General features: G+C 36.8%; 1 protein-coding gene across 12 annotated transcripts in view; it reads left to right on the top strand.

Annotated features, from left to right (window-relative positions):
* Window positions 1-18,466, top strand: part of USP16 (ubiquitin specific peptidase 16) — a 29,939-nt gene extending 11,473 nt beyond the window's left edge. For 9 of the 12 annotated variants that reach the window (XM_032865477.1, XM_032865470.1, XM_032865473.1 and 6 more), the window contains 15 exons: window positions 599-702; window positions 1,485-1,588; window positions 2,524-2,708; window positions 3,284-3,379; window positions 3,980-4,110; window positions 4,435-4,522; window positions 5,600-5,678; window positions 7,667-7,758; window positions 8,101-8,157; window positions 9,074-9,250; window positions 11,176-11,836; window positions 12,909-13,003; window positions 14,203-14,289; window positions 17,777-17,933; window positions 18,031-18,466. In XM_032865477.1, the coding sequence (XP_032721368.1) occupies window positions 599-702; window positions 1,485-1,588; window positions 2,524-2,708; window positions 3,284-3,379; window positions 3,980-4,110; window positions 4,435-4,522; window positions 5,600-5,678; window positions 7,667-7,758; window positions 8,101-8,157; window positions 9,074-9,250; window positions 11,176-11,836; window positions 12,909-13,003; window positions 14,203-14,289; window positions 17,777-17,933; window positions 18,031-18,155 (2,238 nt within the window). In that variant the 3' untranslated portion in view covers window positions 18,156-18,466. The remainder of the gene's footprint in view (window positions 1-598; window positions 703-1,484; window positions 1,589-2,523; window positions 2,709-3,283; window positions 3,380-3,979; window positions 4,111-4,434; window positions 4,523-5,599; window positions 5,679-7,666; window positions 7,759-8,100; window positions 8,158-9,073; window positions 9,251-11,175; window positions 11,837-12,908; window positions 13,004-14,202; window positions 14,290-17,776; window positions 17,934-18,030) is intronic. The other 3 variants (XM_032865474.1, XM_032865472.1, XM_032865466.1) reach the window with 1 other exon arrangement.
* Window positions 18,467-18,940: the final 474 nt, after the last annotated feature.

The raw sequence follows: 18,940 nt of genomic DNA, 5'->3' as shown, positions 1-18,940 counted from the left end.
CCGTCTGCCTCTGGCTCAGGTCATGATCCTGGGGTCCTGGGATTGAATCCCCCACATGGGGTTCCTTGCTTGGCAGGGAGCCTGCTTCTCCCTCTGCCTACCTCTCTCTTTCTCTCTCTCACTCTGACAAATAAATAAAATCTTTAAAAAAAAGTAATAAAAAGAAGTTTGAAAGCAATTCATAATTTTTGAATTGAGTATATGAAGAGAAATTTGTTTCAGATACTATTAAGCTGAAAAAATATGTATGTGAAGAAAAAGTCAAAGTTAGGAAAATACTTAGGAAGCTGTTAAGCGGCTCACACTAGACCTAGTGAATGGCTCATTAACGTGGTTTAGTTGGGACTAGAAAGGATAAGTTGGAGAGGAAGAATACTTTGAGTGCACTGTTCCTAAATACCTTCTTGTTGAGATGTTCTCAGTTGCCTGTTCGTACTTAGGTTTTCACAAAATTGGTACTCTCTCTGGAGTCTAACGTGTTATTTTAGAATTGTAAGAGTGACAGAATTTTTCAAGCCATTTTCTTTTGCATTATGAATTATGAATTCTCTTTTTGTGAACTTTTGTGGCTTCGAGGTTTATGATTATGATTCTCTAGGGCTGTGGCAGAGATTCTCAGGAGCAACATGCCTTGAAGCACTATATGACACCAAGATCTGAACCTCATTGTCTGGTTCTCAGTTTGGATAACTGGAGTGTATGGTAAGTTTCAACTCTTGTGCCTATCATTTGACTGATAACTGTTTGAAATATTGGGGAATGGAGATGTTTAAGGAGCAAGAAAGTTTAAATTTTTGTAGAATTTGTTTAAATACTATCACTTTCAGAAGGCTTGAGAATGTGATATTTGAGAACCTTTTGCTTAGTATTGTAAACACATAGAAATTGTAGCATGTAGAAGACATGTGAATCTTCACCTGTTTGTTTTTCTTGCTTGTGATATTATAAATGGCATGTGGTGGGTTATTATTTAAAATTTGAAACACTGAATACAAATATCAGATGAACTGAGAATATAGTAAAATTTTGGCAATTAATTTGCGTGAAAATAAATGTCAGACTGGTACATGTATTTCTTGTAACATCAAAACAAATTTTCACATCTTTAAAAAACATTTATACAGCTGTGTTCACAGAACATCATCTGTCAATTTTAAAACTTGTGAATTTTAATGATGTAGGTCTGTATTTTGAAATATGTGTAGAAAAAACTTTTGACTCTAATATTGTAACTTGCCATTTCAGTAAAATGTTTGGAGTTTTCCTATAGTATTTGTATGTAGCCACAGTTCTGGCTAATTTTACTAATAGTAAACCAGAGTTAACATGGGTAATCTTCTTCAAGAAACCACAGAGTTTTTATTTTCATTTTCTTTAATAGAATAATTTGGTGGTTACACATTTTTGGGTTCCAAGAATTATAATTTGTCCCCTTTTATGGTTGTGTTTGTCACTTTTCTTCTCTGTGTTCTTTTGGGACACAGGTGTTACCTATGTGATGATGAGGTCCAGTATTGTAGTTCAAACAGATTGGGTCAGGTGGTTGATTATGTTAGAAAACAAGCTGGTATTACAACTCCCAAATCAGGTAAAATCATTTGTTTTTTAATGTACGCTGTAATGTTAACTTAATATTATCTATTTAATGTTAACTTAATGTTAATTTAGCTTAATTATCTAATGTATAATGTTAACTAATGTATCTTTATCCATGAATGTATCTGTACTGCTCAGCATTACATGTACCTGAATAAAATGAATTATGGTTGATTTCAAACAAACTATTTTTGGTTAAGAATGTAAAACATTGGGAATATAGATTATTATACTGTGTTGGAAGGGAATCTGAGAAATCATCTAGTTAGAGTCTGTGATGAGCCTGAAGTAATGAGCAGTGATGCCCTTTCTGTAGAGGGGGCTTGAGAGAGGCCTGCCTCACACTGAACTTACTTTGTTACATTTGTGTTTGGATAATACAGAAGTGAGGGCCAGATATTTCTCAGCTTTTTTTCATGCATAATTAAGTTGATTGGGTTGGCATACATCATCTGCTTTAGACTCGTTTTGATTTTTACAGTCACAGAAGTATCTTTGCCCAGCCAGAATTATTTGCTCTTAACTTCAGGGTTCATTTTTGAGCTGTTCATTTAAAAATATATTTCAGGTCCACATTCTTTACTTGATTGCTTTATACTCTAATTTCATAAGGTAGGATGTGCTCATTTATTGAACAACGCCTTGCAGTAAAAAGGGGAAGGTTTGTACCAAACTACAGTGTTTGGTTTCATTTGTCAAACGAATGCTTCCATCACTTTCAAATATTTTTTATTGGTTTTTCTCTTGTGATGGTAATTTACTTACATTTATTAGAAAACATTTAAAATCAAACAGATGGGAATAAGGATGTTAGGTAAAATTTCAAAAATTCTAGTACTCTGTCCCAAGTATAACTTTGCATTTGGTATAGTTGTATCATACATTTTGCTGAATCTCTTTTTTCTTCCCTTTTTTTTCCCCTTAAAGCAGCAAAAGATGGTAACATTGAACTTGAAAATAAAAAATTAGAAAAGGAGAGTAAAAATGAACAAGAGCGAGAAAAAAAGGAAAACATGACTAAAGAAAATCCTTCCACTAATTCTGCTTCCCAAATAACTGTGAAAGGACTCAGTAATTTAGGAAATACATGTTTCTTCAATGCAGTTATGCAGGTGCCAATGTTAATTTTTTTTCCCTCTATAAAACTTTTTTTCCTCACATTATAGGATGTTCTTGCATACTTCTTATTATAGTATTAATTTTTTTCCCCAAGTAATTTATTTCTGGGTTTTCGAAAAATACTTCAGGAACTGTTGACTTTATATGACAGTAAAACACTGTGCTAAGCATTGCGTGCCTTAGAGTTCAAAATAAACATTGCCCCTGGCTTCAAGGAACTCGTACTTAAACGTTGGTGAAGCACGGGATAAATAACCTAGTACAGAAACAAATACCTGCTTACAGGTGGTGGTAGTGGTGATGTAGCTACTTCATGTTGGACAGTAGGCAGTGCCCTTTTGGGGTGATGAGTAAGCTCTGAACTGAAGAATTTATGAGCCGAATAAAGTGGGAGGAAAAGAGCGTGCTGCTACTTTTTGTTTCCTGAGCTAGATACAACAAAGACTGCAGTGTTGATATTAATTTTCTGTTTTGATAGAATAGACAATTAAACTGTTTAAATATTTTAGTGATAAATATTTGATTTGATTTTAAATAAGTTTCCTTTTCTTTCCATCCCATATTCCAGAATTTGTCACAAACACCGGTGCTGAGAGAACTACTAAAAGAAGTAAAAATGTCTGGAACAATTGTAAAAATTGAACCTCCTGATTTGGCACTAACTGTATGTACTTAAAGATTTTCTTTTACAATCAGTAATTCTCCTCTCTGAATATCTGCATTCTAAATTATTTTAAAGAATTGATGCTCATTTTCACCTTTTTAAACTTGTTTTGTTTGCTTTTACTTTAGACTACTGAGTGAAACATTTTCAGGCTAATAGATTAAGCCCTTAGATTTGTTTGCTACATGTATGCAATGTTTTGCTGTGCTCTGGTGTTTGGTGTCATTCTTGGGAAAGCTGTTGATAGGCATGAAGCCTTAGGCATGCATTATTATTTTCAACAGCTTTTCAGGTGGCTTAAATTGTATGTAGTAAAATGAATTTTATCCTGTCCATTTTTATTATTCACATTTCGCTCTGGCTCTTTCATTTCTTAGGTGGTCTACTCCTGATACTCTAAAACTAAAACAGTAGAACTGATTTTTTCATAAGTAGTCAATGAACAGAAACTTTCTACATCTTTTGATGTACACTTTTGGAAGTTTTAAATGTGACAGCTCTATCAGGAACATTGGCAATAGCAGTTGATTAGCTACATTTTGGTAACATAAAGGATTCCAAACTTTGACTGAAGAAAGTAATTTTTATTCCCATATTCAGGAACCCTTAGAAATAAACCTTGAGCCTCCAGGCCCTCTTACTTTAGCCATGAGCCAGTTTCTTAATGAGATGCAAGAGACCAAAAAGGGAATCGTGACACCTAAAGAACTCTTTTCTCAGGTCTGTAAAAAGTGAGTATCTGCTTTGATTTTGTTTTCAGTGCATCAGTAAGATGCTGAGAAATAATATGAAAAACTCAATAGCATTAAAGTCAATCCAGTATGTATATTACAGCATGGTTTATTTCATTTGGATTAAAAAACATGAACTTCATGTGAAAATTAAATCTACTAAGGGTGCTGTCAAACTGAATGGAAATTTTAAGAAAGTAGATTACTCTGAGATTTGGAATGTGATCCTAAGATTTTGTAAAAATAGTTTCATATTTTAGTAGACTCATCGTTGTTTTTCTGTCTTTTCTTCTTCTTCTTTTTTTTTTTTTTTTTTTTCTGTAGAGCAGTACGGTTTAAAGGCTATCAGCAACAAGACAGCCAGGAGCTGCTTCGATATTTATTGGATGGAATGAGAGCAGAAGAACAACAAGTTAGCATATTTTGACCAGTATAATTTATAATCCCATCTTCATTAACTTGTCCAGAATTTAACATCTGAAGGCTTATTAAAGCAATGAAAACTAGTTATTGAGGCCATTATATTTAACATTTTTTTTTCCATACCAGTGTTTTCAACTGGTATATTTTAATCAGTAGAATGAATGTAGAGAATTAGAAATGATTCTCCTTTTCATGTTGCTCTGTTTTCCTTGGTGGTTAGGGCATTAATATTCTTTAGGAGTTCTATTCTATTGTACTAGCCTATGCCAGGAGAGCTCCAGAGTATTGGAAAATGTTTCTCCCAAAACAGTTCCCAGTTGCAGTGCATTCTTACTCTTACTCTGAGTGTGATTTAACACAGCTTTTTGAGTCTAGGAAGTATGCTCATTTTTAAGAGTCAGGGAATGTAGTTATGTTTTTAAATGTTTGTAAATTGCCAGATGTAAAGTAATGTATTTGGGGATGTTGAGTATAATTAATAATAGTAATATGAGTAATAACAAGGGATGACTAGTGATGACATTTATTTTGCTCTTATTTTATATCAAGCATTGTTTTTAGAATCTTATGTGAATTATCTTACTTGGTCCTCCCAGCCTTTCTCTGAGGTGGATGCTGTTAATCATTTTCTCATTCCATAGACTGTGAAGCTAGGGTGTAAATAAGATTCAGGACCTGGTTCAAGGTCACTCCGTAATGGTGGCTCTCGGCTTTGAATGCTGGATTCCCCTATAGCGCTCATTTAAACAGTCTGCTTCTAGGACATAATATTTCAGTGGTCTTTCCAAAGGAGGTGGGCATGGGCTCAAATGCTTTGGTTTGAATAGATTAAAATCTTAAAGTAAGACAGTGCCTTTGTGTAGGGGTTAGTGATTGTTTTGTAATTTTTTTAGCTCCTTGAATTAATTTCAAAAATGTGATCTTAGAAATAACTAATTTTTATTCAGTAAGTTTGGGGAGCTAATTTTTGATCACTTTCTTGACTTGATTACATATTTTCTAAGGAAAATAATTATAAAACTTTAAAAATTTAATAGTATATATATATCCATTTTATTACTTTTAGAGAGTGAGTAAAGGAATTCTTAAAGCATTTGGTAATTCTACTGAAAAATTGGATGAAGAACTAAAAAATAAAGTTAAAGGTAATGTCTGACTTTTTGAACTAACACACTATAGTTGAATTCTTCTGTAACTTAGGACAAGATTGCTGGCACTTTTATTTCAAATTCAGTTATTAACATAATATTTCTTTATCACCATTGATTTTAGAAAAATTATTTATGCTCCAAAGGGGAATATTTTTGAAAAATTTAACTTTGGTGTATTTTTATGCAGTATTATAGTGAAATTTAAAAAGATAGAACTAAAATGAGATCACAGTTTTATTTTTCAAAAGCTTACACAGTTGACACTTGAACAATGCAGAGGTTAAGGACACCAGTTTCTTCCCGTCCCCATTCCTGCACAATTGAAAATCTATTTATGACTTTTGACTCTCCAAAAACATAACTATTAATGGCTTACTGTTGACCGGAAGCCTTACTGATAACCTAAGCAGAAAAGTAACATGTATTTTTTTTTGTAATATGTATTATGTATGGCATTCTTACATAAAGTTAATTAGAGGAAAGAAAATGTTATTGAGAAAATCATAAGGAAGTGAAAATACATTTTTAGTACTGTGCTGTATTTATTGAAAAGATTCGCATATAGGTGGACCCACAAAGTTCAGACCCACACAGTTCAACACAGTGTTGTTCAAAGGTCAACTATATTTCTAATGAGCAGTGATATGTGAGTTACACTTGTCTGTGTGAATTGTCAATAGCTGGTTTGTTAATCATGGAGCTAACTTCATTATTATTGTGTGGCATTTAAAGATTTAACACAGACCAGTCCGATAGAACTTTCTGTGATAATGGAACTCTTCCGTATTTATGCTGATACAGTAGCCACTAGACACATGTGGCCATTTAGCTCCTGAAATGTCACTGGGGCAATTGAGGGGCTAAATTTTTACCTTTATTTAATTTTAATTTATATCATCACAAGTGACTAGTGGTTACTATATTGTAAAGCATGATTTTTTGTTTTGTTTTGTTTGGTTTTTGTGAGGCTTGAATGCAGGACCCTAAGATCAGAAGTCAGGTGCTCTACTGACGGAGCCAGCCAGGCACCCCTTTGAAGCACAGTTTAGAATCAACACATACACCTGTTTGCCTCTTTAGTGTCCTTTAGGGCCAGGCCAGTAGCAGAGAGAATCCTGCCCTGCTGGCGCTGTTGTCATCAAGTGTATTTCTGTATAAATGGACACACTAACCATTTGAATAAGGCTTATATATTTCATGTATTTAGAAAATTGGGTGACCAGGTGGTAAAATTGTCTTATTCTAAACTTATGAAGATTATTTCTGGGAACATAGAAAAAATAAAAAGAAGATTTTGTCTGAAACATTTTCCCAGTGTTTTTTTTTTTTGTTTTTTGATTTGATTTTTTTTTTAAGATTTATTTATTTATTTATTTGACAGACAGAGATCACAAGTAGGCAGAGAGGCAGATAGAGAGAGAGGGAAGCAGGTTCCCTGCTGAGCAGAGAGCCCGATGCGGGACTCGATCCCAGGACCCTGAGATCATGACCCGAGCTGAAGGCAGTGGCCTAACCCACTGAGCCACCCAGGCACCCTTTTGATTTGATTTTGAATGGAGTTCAGTCTTAGAGTTTATGGGCATTCTCTCCTAAGTTTGCTGCTGAATATTATTAGATATCTAGTAATAATATCTAGTCGTCTAGAATATCATCCAGCTTGGCCCCATCTGTTCATTTTACTAGTGGGATATTGACATGTAGAAGGTCTCACTGATTTGGACGGTTTATTTTCCACTGACCCGATCTAGGATAAGAACTTTTTCTTTTTCATGAGACATGATTATGTTAAATTGTGTTATGCTCAAAAGTGGAGTATTTGCTGCTGACTACAGCATAAAAATAAAATGGTAATTATGAACAGAGAAAACCTGTGGGATAGGAAATTAAAAATAAAATTTTAAGGTTAGATAGGTAAGTAAATAGTTTTAACTTATTCTGTTAATTATGTAAGGGTAATTGATAAACTTTTTTTCCCCTTCTAGATTATGAAAAGAAAAAATCTGTACCAAGTTTTGTGGACCGCATCTTTGGTGGTGAACTAACTAGTACAATCATGTGTGATGAATGCAGAACTGTAAGTTGATGTAATGTGGACTGGATTTATTCATTAATATTAATAGACTATTTCATCGGTTGTGTCTTTAAAAAACAGAAGTATCTAGTTTCATAAGGTTTTATCTGTTGGGCTGTGCAAATCTTCATAGTTCTTTCCTGGGACTGTGAGCACTCCTTTTGTCTGAAAGAAGTTAGTTTAACATTTTAAGTTATTTCTCGTAACCCAAAGCCCTCAACACTGTAATTTTTATTTTGTTAAGAATTTATTTTAAAATGTAACCCCCCACCATAATCTTACCATATAATGTCTAAAATGAATCTTTTCCTTCCTTTTTACATTTATCTGTTTTGGTTGATTAAGGTCTCCTTGGTTCATGAATCTTTCCTTGATTTGTCTCTACCAGTTTTAGATGATCAGGTAAGACCTACTGAGTGTATTTTGTTTAAGTAGATTTTTTTCCTCCCTGTGTTAGATTTTATGAGGGAAGCCTTGTCACTCTTTTCCAAGTTTGTACATTAGCCCTTGGAGGAATTTTTTTAAATGTATTTGAGACAGAAGAATTTTAAAGATTTGAATAGAAATTGGGGTAAATATTATTTTAAAAAAGTATAGATAGTGTGTCTAGAATTCTTTATAGATTATTAGCTTGATTGGTAGACCTATAGGGAAAGTGTTTTCTTTATACTAAAAATTACTATTTTTTTTCGTTATTTAAGACTAAACATAAATCCCTTACAGTCTTCATTCAGTTCATGCATGTTAATAGATAGTATCTCAGTTTTAAGCCATATTAATTCGGCTTCATCAACTAGTGGTTGGAAAAAAGAAAGCCTGTTATGAATATTGGATAAATCGTTTTTCAGCTTCATATGAATTCAGGGTCTATTTAATCAGTGTTACTTAGTGATTAAAGTCTTACCAAATTTACTTTATTTTCTCTTTTTTTCTAAAATTCTCATTTACATGGAAAGAAGGAAAAGGATAAAAAGGAATGCCTGTAGTGCGACAAGTAAACAAATCACTGATAGAAAGCGCAGTTAGAAAGGGGCATAATTACTGTAGGAAGCAGCACATATCTTAATAAAATGCATGATACTCCTTTCAGTTTTACTGGCATGAGAAGCTGCCTTTTTTACTGTTTTGTTTGTTGGCTTGTTTTCACAGTATGTAAGATTGCTTTCTAGTATTTGAGATGAATGAGTTTGTCCTGGATATATTTTCAAACATTGTAGAAAGTAAAACCAATATGAAGTAGGAGTAGAAAAATATTTAGGTAACATGAAATGTCTTTACCAAATAGTTGTAAAATTTTATTTTTGGCTCATATTTTAAGAGTGGTAAGAAAAGTATAAATGATAAAAATTTGAAAAAGACGATGGAAGATGAAGATAAAGAGAGTGAGGAGGAGAAAGACAATGATAGTTATATCAAAGAAAGGAGTGACATTCCATTGGGAACAAGTAAGCACTTACAGAAGAAAGCAAAGAAGCAAGCCAAAAAGCAAGCCAAGGTGGGTAACTAGGAAGAAAACTATGCTTTTCTAATTTTATATTTGTAACTATTTAGTCAAGTCTGAATGACCAAAAGAAAATGTTGTGCTTTTTTTTTTTTAAATCTTGTATTGCTTGTGAAAAAAAAAAAAAATCTTTTTTTTAGAAAGAGAGAGCAGAAGCTGGGGTGGGGTGGGTGGGGGGAGGTGGTAGGGGGTAGAGAAAGAGAATCCCAAGCAAGCTCCATGCCAGCCCAGCATGGAGCCCCTTGTGGGGCTCTATCCCATGACCCTGAGATCATGACCTGAACCAAAATCAAGAGACCGGTATCAAACTGAATGAGCCACCTGGACACCCATACTTGTGAGAACTTTTAGGAGTTTTAGTTCATTTTTAATAATTTTTTGAGTTCTTAATACATTGACTTTCAAAAATTTAAAAATATATAAAGATGCACAGTCAAAGTACCCCTCCAACTCTGTCCTTTCAGGACATAGATAACCACTTTCATTAGTTTCGTATGAGTCCTTCTGGAGTTTCTTTTGAAAAATATGGTCAAATACAAATATGTAGTCTTTTTTCCTCCTAATTTTTAAAGAAATTATACACACTGTTCTGGATCCTGTGTTTTGTTTCTGCTTAGTTGGATTCTTGGAGATTTTCCCACTTCAGGACACAAAGATTTTGTTGTTTTAAACAGCTGTATAGTATTCGGCTTTATAGATGTCCCATAGCTCATTTCCTGTTTCTCTGTTGATTTGGGCTGTCTGTAGTCTGTGCTCTCTAATAACCAGTGCTGCAGAGAAGACTCCTCTACCCCTGTCGTCAGTATGGCACATTTTGAGAAGAGGGATGGCATTTGTAATTTTGATAGATGTACCTAATTGCCCTCCACAAAGGCTATACCGATTTATATTTCCACCAGCAACAATGAGATTTGCTGTTTCTCCTTAACCTTGACAGAAGTGTGTTATCAAACTTCTGGATTTCTGCTGGTTTCATAGATGGAAAATAATTTCTCAATGCAGTTTATTTTCCATTTATTTTAATATAAGTATGTTTTTATGTTTGAGCCATTTGTGTTCCCTTTTCTTTGCAGTATTTGCTTATATCCTTTCTCCATTTTTCTTTCATGTTCTAACTGTTTGTAGCTGAGGCACACGGGAAAATGTTTGTGTCCTGTGTGTGTCCTTCAGCCTTCTGGTATTACAGATTAGCTGCGTGGGGACTGTCATTTTACCTTGAGTCTGTAGGCATTCCAGTGACAGTAGTGTTGATGAAATGCCTTTCTCCCCACTCTGCTTGTAAATAGGCTGCAAATGGCAGATCAAAATGCTTTTAGGAGGGAAGTCCTTTATTGTCCTCTGTTCGTGAGGCTTCCTTGCTTCCTCTCTAATTTGGGGCCATTTATTTCCTGGGATGTTTTCCTCCATCCTGCCCAATACAGTCCTGTACTTGTGCATCCTGGAGTTTTCAGTTTGTTTTTTCTTCCTCAGTACAACCTTGATCTGATAATCGTAACTCACATGGATACATCGCTTCCTGCTCTCTTTGTAGTCAGACTCCCCACGTGGTTTCCTACTTGGCTGCTTCGATTTGGCAGTTTCTGTCTAGTCTACTACCCTGTCTTGGTCACTTCCCTTAGAACACAGACTATGTCTTGCATGTTTTTATTTGCCATCCCCCGCGCCCCCCGTGTCACAATATATTGATGATTGGTGATAGTTTATTCCTGGTTTCAGTGAAAGAACTTTCTTCATAATTTATTTGATCCCTGATAGTAAAGGAGCTTTTAGGATCAGAATTCTGGGAGGGCACTTTTCCTTATAAGCTTTTTGATAAACAAGAAAACCTGATGTGATACACGTATGCTTTTTCTTCTATTTTTTTTCTTCTTCTTCCTTTTTTTAGTTTTATTTTTTAATGTTTCATGCTTTTTGCACAGAACCAACGAAGGCAACAAAAAATTCAAGGAAAAGTTCTTCATTTAAATGATATCTGTACCATTGACCATCCTGAAGATGATGAATGTGAGGTTGAAATGTCACTTCAGGGAGAAGTGGATGTTAAATCCAACCATATTTCAGAAGAGGAAATTATACATAAAGAATATTGTGTTAATCAGAAAGATTTGAATGGCCAAGAAAAAATGGTAGAAAGTGTAACTGACAATCAAAAATCCACAGAAGAAGTAGATATGAACAATGTCAACATGGATAATGATCTGGATGTCTTGGCATCTTCTCCCGGTGACTGTACTAGGAATTTAAATGGTGCCTATCTGACAGAAGGGAGTGGTGATGTGGACATTTCCAGTGGTTTCAAAAACCTTAACTTGAATACTGTTCTTCAACCTGACGAAATAAATATAGAGATTCTGAATGAGAGTCATTCTCCTGGGACCAAGGTATATGAAGTCGTAAACGAAGATCCAGAAACTGCTTTCTGTACTCTTGCGAACAGGGAAGCTTTCCATACTGATGAGTGTTCAATCCAACATTGTTTATATCAGTTCACCCGAAATGAGAAACTTCGAGATGCAAATAAGCTGCTTTGTGAAGTATGCACCCGGAGACAGTTTAGTGGACCAAAGGCAAACATAAAAGGTAATTTAGATTCTCTCACTGAAAGGGAAAATAATGTTCGGGGGCACATTTTGCACTGAACGGGTAGAATACTGCTATCTTAATTGTATCGGGGTTTGCACGGCATCAGTAAGTTCCCTCCCCTGTGTAATATTTTAACAGAAGATTGAACAAAACAGACCAAAGTGGCTGATACTCTGTGACAGCCGAACAGCAGATACGAGGAGGACAGTTTGCTCTCCAGCACCTGTCTGGGGGTGAATCATCCTACTGAGTTGTTACTGCAACAGGCTCCTCACAGACAGTGGCTCTCTCTTAGTCTGCTCAGTTTCCTGTGAGCATTTGTGTTGGCCCTCCTCTCCCTCCACGCAGGGAGCTACACTTCATTTCATCTGTGCGCTCCTGTGACATGCCCAGTGCAAGGTGCTGGGAAGACAGTGCTTTCTTCTAGTCTCCCTCAAATATCGAACAGAAAAATAGTGATAATTCTCTTTCTCCCCACCCCCATTTTTTGAGCTTGGGTAAGTGGGATAAGGAGGGGTTGTGGAGTCCCAAGGGTTCTTACTAGAATTATCGAAACTGTTTTTAAAAAAAGGTCTAGGTTTTTATTTTTTTGCATGTAGTATAGAAAGTAAATTGTGTTGATTTTAGAGCATTTCAGTTTGCTTTAGAGCAGACGTTGGCCAACTGTTGTGCACAGTCAGGTTTTTGTATGGTGTCTAGAAATGTTTTTTACTGATGAACATTTGAACATGATTTGGTGGTAGAAAATACTAAGTTTGAGCCCCAGCTGATTCAGTGGTCTCTCTCCAGTACCGTTCTCCTTGGTAAATGGTACTTGTATTCAGTTATTGCTCTATTTTGAATTACAGCAGTAAAAATGTGGGAATTTGTGGAAATTTTTGCTGATACCTACAAAATGTCCTTGGTTGTGCCTCTTGGTCCACAGAACCCAAAATATTTATTATCTGGTCCTTTCCAGAAAGCTTAAAGATAAATCGATTGTGTTAGATGCTTAAAATGATACTACAGCAAATGTGGATGCTCTAGAAATCGAAAATGATGTTCACACTGTTAAAATTTCTTTCTTTAGGAGAAAGGAAACGTGTTTATACCAATGCGAAAAAGCAGATGCTCATTTCTCTTGCTCCTCCTGTTCTCACTCTTCATTTAAAGAGATTTCAGCAGGTACCCCTTTTTAGCTCAAATTTGTTTTAAATAGGTAACACTTGCCTTGCTATTATCTTACCACATGACTGTGTTTCTTCGGTTTTCCGTTGTTTTGTAATTGGAACTTTAAAAAAAAATTAAGAAACATACCTGGGCATGACAAAAGCTTAGATGAAGATGCCTCTCAAGGTGGAGACGTGTAGGCACAGTCCCTCCTCACTTTTATTAGAATGCGTGTTGTCTTTTTTAGTAAAATTAGCATCTTCCTCTAAACCTTTTCTCAGGTTAAGAAAAAAAAAAAGTCCGGTTTACTAGCTGTATCTCACCGTTAAGAAAATTAGTGATACTATTTCTGTTTTGGGTGTGGTACCTTCTTTTTACTGACCCTTCATAAAAAGACATTGATACCTTGGATTTTCATCATTTTGGCGACCCTGTCTTTTCTGGAAGACTTTTGTTGTAAGCAGTACAAGTTTTAAATTAAGTTCCAAATGCCCAAAGTACCTTTACAACATTTTCCCTCCAGTGGGTGGTGTACGGGTTTGACTAGCTGGGTGGGTCTCCATGAACCAAGCACTAAGCTTGGTTAGAAAGGAGGCTGAGAGTATGTGCTCCACAGAAAAGTATTCTGCTATTGCTGAGTTTTAAGCACTCAGAACTCTGAGCTAATCTGGCTTTTCTGGATGGCTAGAGCAGAAACACAGAATTTTCTCAGGGGAGCAGCTTTCTTTTTTTCTCTTTTTTCCTTTTTTCTCTCTCTTTTTCCTTCCTTCCTTCCTTCCTTCCTTCCTTTTTCTTTCTCCCCCCCCCCCAACCTCTCTCTTTCTTTTTAAGTCCGTTCCATGAGCCTTATGTGGAGCCCAGTATGGGGTTTGAACTCCCACCCCTGAGATCAGGACCTGAGGTGAGATCAAGTCTGTGGCCATACCACCCTGAACATGCCGGATCATGTCTGGCTTGAGATTGAGTCAGGCACTTAACCAGCCACACCACCAGGCGCCCACTGGGAGCACATTTCTTAATGCGTGTTGGGGTGTGTGTGTGGTGTGCACCTAGCAGAAATCATTTAGTGGTCAGAAAGAAAAGAAGAGTCTCCTGAGAAGACTGAACTAGGTTTGGGTGTTGGTGGTGTTTTGTGCATCAGAGTAAGAGTACAGTTTATTTAATGTGTACAGCTTTTCCAGGAAAAGAAATCTATTATCTCTCCTTTTTTTTAGGCTGGTTTTAACCTACGCAAAGTTAACAAACACATAAAATTTCCAGAAATCTTAGATTTGGCTCCTTTTTGTACCCTTAAATGTAAGGTAAGTGCAAGTGGTCTTTTTGGGACGATCCTTTGAAGGGAAATCATAGCTTATTTACCCGATTCTCCAATAGTAACTCACTTAAGTATGAAGTTGATAAGAATGACTGAGTAGAATGGGTCTTTGATCTTTGTACCGTTATAATTTCAAGATCTGTGATGAATCATTTTGAATATTAGGTTGTTAAATTTAGTTCAACATTTTTTGAATCTCTGTTACTGTGGCAGACATTGTCTTGGGAGCTGAGGGCACAAGACTAAAATCAGCAGTAATTAATTTCAGTTTAATATGGTTGAGTGTTAAGACTGGTATATACAGAGCGGGGTGGTATGCACTTAACCCAGTTGTTGGTGGGTCAGGGAAGTCTGCTCTGTGAAGTAAACCACACCTCCACCACTAATTAAAGAAGGAGTAAGAGTTACTGTGATGAATCAAGAGGAAACAAGTTTTTCAGGCAGAGGGAACAGAACAGCTGGTGCAAAGATGTGTAAAATGATGTGGTGGGGACCAGGGACTAGCAGTATGAGCAGTTGTAGAGCTTGCAGTATAAAGCCGAGAGCGCACCGGGACGTGAAACCAGAGAAGTGAGGTGGGAATGAGGCCTGGAGGATTATCATGGTGAGGAACTTGGGCTTTCTTAAGAGTGTAGTAGGTTGCCACTGAAGAGTTTGAAACAGTGGGGTGACATAGCCAGATGCGTGTATTACACAGGTGACTTGCTGAAGCAAGGAGGAGGTTGGATTTTAAGAGGGAAAGACAAGAGAGGCAGGGTCTCCATATTAGAGGAGGTGAAGATGTTGAATTTAGTCAGTGGACTAAATTTAGTCAATGGACTTCAGCTAGGTTAAGAGAAGGCAAGATTGCAAAAGTATTTTGGGAGGTAAAATTAACCAGACTTATGATGGGATTGGTTTAAAAGATGAGGAAGAGGCCTTGAGATGGATGGTAAGGGTAGCACAAGAGGTGTTGAGCATGATTCCTGAGCTGGTCCGATGGGAGTAGCATTTAGCTGAGGTAGGAAATACAGGAAGAAGAGAGGTTGGGAGGTGGAGAAAGGATAATGAGTTTGGTTTTGGATACATTTGGATACATTTTCATATATTTTTTAAATACTCATGGGGCTTTGTTAAGAAAACATTTGCATGTGCGTATCTGAGGCCTGAGGCCTGAGCCCTGAGGCAGGGAGATGAAATTTGGAGGTAAAGATTTGGAAATCAGTACATTGGTGGTTAAAACAGGATAGGATCTCCTGTGTAGAGCACAGAGAAAGAGAAGAGATGGTTAATGACAACTCCGGTGAGCATCAGAGCCCAAGAGGCGTGTGAAGAAGAGGATGACACTACCAACGATCTCAGCAAATCTCCGTGTTGAAGAATTTGGATAGAGAAACTATAGTATTAAAGCTGTAGATTCCAAATACCTCAGTATCAACATTAATAAAGTTTTTATTGGCAAAATTTGAAATGATAGAAATTCTCTTTTCCTGCCTCCCAATTTAGGATTCTTCAAGAAAGGTATTTCAGAGCTGGTGGGTAAAGTGAATTGTTACTATTTTCATTGGAGCATCATGGGGCAGGGCCACTTTTGCTGGTAAACAGAAATACCTGTAGTTGGATTAGTTCAAACACAGGGTCATTAGGAATCTATTATTTGCCTAAAATGTCATTGGCCCGTGTTCAAGTTTCAAGGAAAGGATGAGGGGGCCTCAGTGTCAGAATATCAGAGAAAAAGAAAAGTATTTGTGGATTAGATGGTATGGGGTCATGGTAAATTTTTAAAGAAGTGTTGGTGACTTGAATGAGAATATTGGAAATAAAGCCTGTAGATACATCAGAGGCTTTATTGAAAAGGAAAATAGTGGACCAGTGATTTTGTTAAGCCTGGGAGACTTAAATAGGTTGGTAAGCCAAGAGGAAAATTTACTCCTTGAAGATACAGAAAAGAGAACTGATTAAGCAGGACCCTGGAGGAGATGAGAAGAGCTTAGTAACACTAAGTTGGGAGTATAGTCTCTGAACAAAAGGAAGAGATTCTTCCTGAGAATGGGCAGTTTAGAGTTGAATAGCTTGTTATCTTGTGTTTTCCTGAAGTGGGAGGTGAGATGAACTGCAGAGATTAGGAAAGGGTTGGGGGATAAGGAGAGGCTAAAGGAGTGGTGGAAGTGCGGGCCAGTTGCTGTGAAGGCAATCTGTGGAACTAGAGAGCTAAGGAACAAGTTACAAGATCGTAGTCACATGGAAGATCCCAGTTAGTCCTCAATAAATTTACCAATCCACAGGGTGTGTAATTTTGCCTCCTAGCAATAGCAGCTGTCAGGGTGTGGGGATGGAAAGGGTTTGTTGTAGGATTCAGAGAATTTTCTGACCAATGTGCTCGCAAAGCTGTGGTGTATGTAAGATGATTTGTAAGACTGACGCATGTGGTCTAAGTTCTCCAGCTTTAATGTGCTTGTCACTTGGGCATCAGTAGGTCTCAGGTGGTGGTCTGTGCTGACAGTGCTGTTCCATTGCCACTTTGAGTAGTGAAGACACAGATTTGATTGGGGAATGAGGCTAGGAGAGGCTTCATCAGCCAGGAGAAAAGGACTGGAACATTCAGTTAGGTTGGAGAGAGGGGAGACAGGTGAGATGAAAACTGGAAGAATGAAAGGAGTTGTGGGCTGAAACTAGAAAAATAGGAAGACTTGAAGTGGAACAGTTCCAAGTGAGGATGCATTGTAGAATTTAGTCCTGGGTGTGGCAGCTAAAACGGGATGGCAGCAGAAACCCTGGGAAGCGGAGCAACCCTTTGAAGAGCAGACAGGATTTGGGGCAAAGTATGCAGTTTTCTAGTGAATAGGGGACCATAGGTGTAAAGAGATGATAGTTTGGAAGGACAGTGATGCACATTCAGGACTTTTTACAAGAGAACCTAAGTTGGAAGTTGTCTGAAAGTGGCCCCCAACTCAGAGAATGCCTTTCCTCATCACCAGTCTGCCCTACTGCATGTATAGTATCTTAGAATAAGCAGCCAACATGGTCTAGATGGTGAAAGTGAACACTGGAGAAGTTGAATCTCTAAGGGACATATATAAATTTAAGGGGGAGTTTTTTAAACTGTTTAAATGTGAGCCTCTTGATCTTAAAAAAGACTTAGTCTGGGGAGGAACTGGACTGGTAGAGCTATTGAGTTATTTTGCAATTATCAGAGCCCAGGACTTGTATAGAAACTGGCAAGTTCAATTATACCAGGAAACTGCAATTACAAGTGGCCTCAGGTTTGTGATTCTAGCAGAGAAACAGCAATGGTAACTTTCTAATAAAAGCAATAAAAACATCCAGCCATGGTGTGACACTACTCAGTAGGCTGGGTAAAGGTAGGGAAAAAGTAGTCAAGGTCAGACTTAGGATTTCTACATTCTCAAAGTAAAGGTTAGATAATCTGATCCTGCCCCTGGCATCTGTAAATGGGAGTAGAATTAACTTTTGAATTCTGTTCACTTTGAAAGAATGTGGCTGAAGAAAATACAAGAGTACTGTATTCCTTATATGGAGTCGTTGAACACAGCGGTACCATGAGGTCAGGGCATTATACTGCCTATGCCAAGGCCAGAGCTGCGAATAGTCATCTCTCGAATCTTGTTCTCCATGGTGATATTCCACAAGGTAAGAGGTCTTGGAAAATTCTGGTATTCAGATTATGGCAAAACCAAAAAAAATAATGAACTTGAATCTTCCCATTTAATTTTACTTCTCTCGACAGATTTTGAAATGCAGTCAACCAAAGGGCAGTGGTTTCACATCAGTGATACACATGTGCAAGCTGTGCCTACAACTAAAGTACTGAACTCACAAGCGTACCTCCTGTTTTATGAGAGAGTATTGTAATAGTTTCAAAGAGTGCTTCCTCCAGAAACAAGCTTATGGCTTTTAAAATGGCTGTAATTAATAATAATAATAAAGAAGTAAAGACTAACTGTAAAATCATGTTCACTTAAAATTAAAACACATGCCAGAAGAAATCATGTTTATTAAAATACTGAAGGGAAGACACCTAAAAATTTACAGTGGTTTTGTATTGTCATAGTGGTTTTTATTCTTGCTGCCAGTTTCTGGAAAGGATTCTGAATTCCTTAAGTCCTCTGTGCTTAAATATGTCTGGGTGGTGGGTTATAACATCAATAAACTGACTTACCCCCGAAACTTGTTTTATTACTTGGAGGATTTTAAGTTGTGTTTTTACCCTAGCAGGTAACATTTAAAAAAATGTTTCAGACTGGCTAATGAAATTTCAAGTGAATTTTTAAAAAGTGTTGGTTAGTTAAGCATAGACATTAGATATTGGCAGTAGTATATGCTTGGAAGAAATACTGTTCTCTGCAATTCTGATGGCATACAGTGTATGCAAGCTGGGGTGTGGGTCTAACTACACTTGTTCTGTGCAGTTGTTAATGGATCCAAGGTAGATACTCTCAAGTAATTTGATACCAGGTCCCCCTTAATGCTAGCATGCCAGAGAAAATGTCCTTTTCCCAAGCCAGCCAGCATTGCCACATTGCCTATAATCCTGAGTCTTAAGGATACCAAGCTTGACTAAACTTCCATCACTCTTAACACTTGCTAACCTTATCTAAAATCCAGTGAGTCCTGCTGCTTCCAAAATTCTTTTTAAA

This window comes from Lontra canadensis, unplaced genomic scaffold (genome assembly GCF_010015895.1).
Source record: "Lontra canadensis isolate GAN:19392208 unplaced genomic scaffold, GSC_riverotter_1.0 scaffold29, whole genome shotgun sequence".
Lineage (NCBI taxonomy): Eukaryota > Metazoa > Chordata > Mammalia > Carnivora > Mustelidae > Lontra > Lontra canadensis.
Note: the sequence above shows the minus strand (reverse complement) of the source record. Positions and strands in the feature narration are given on the sequence as shown.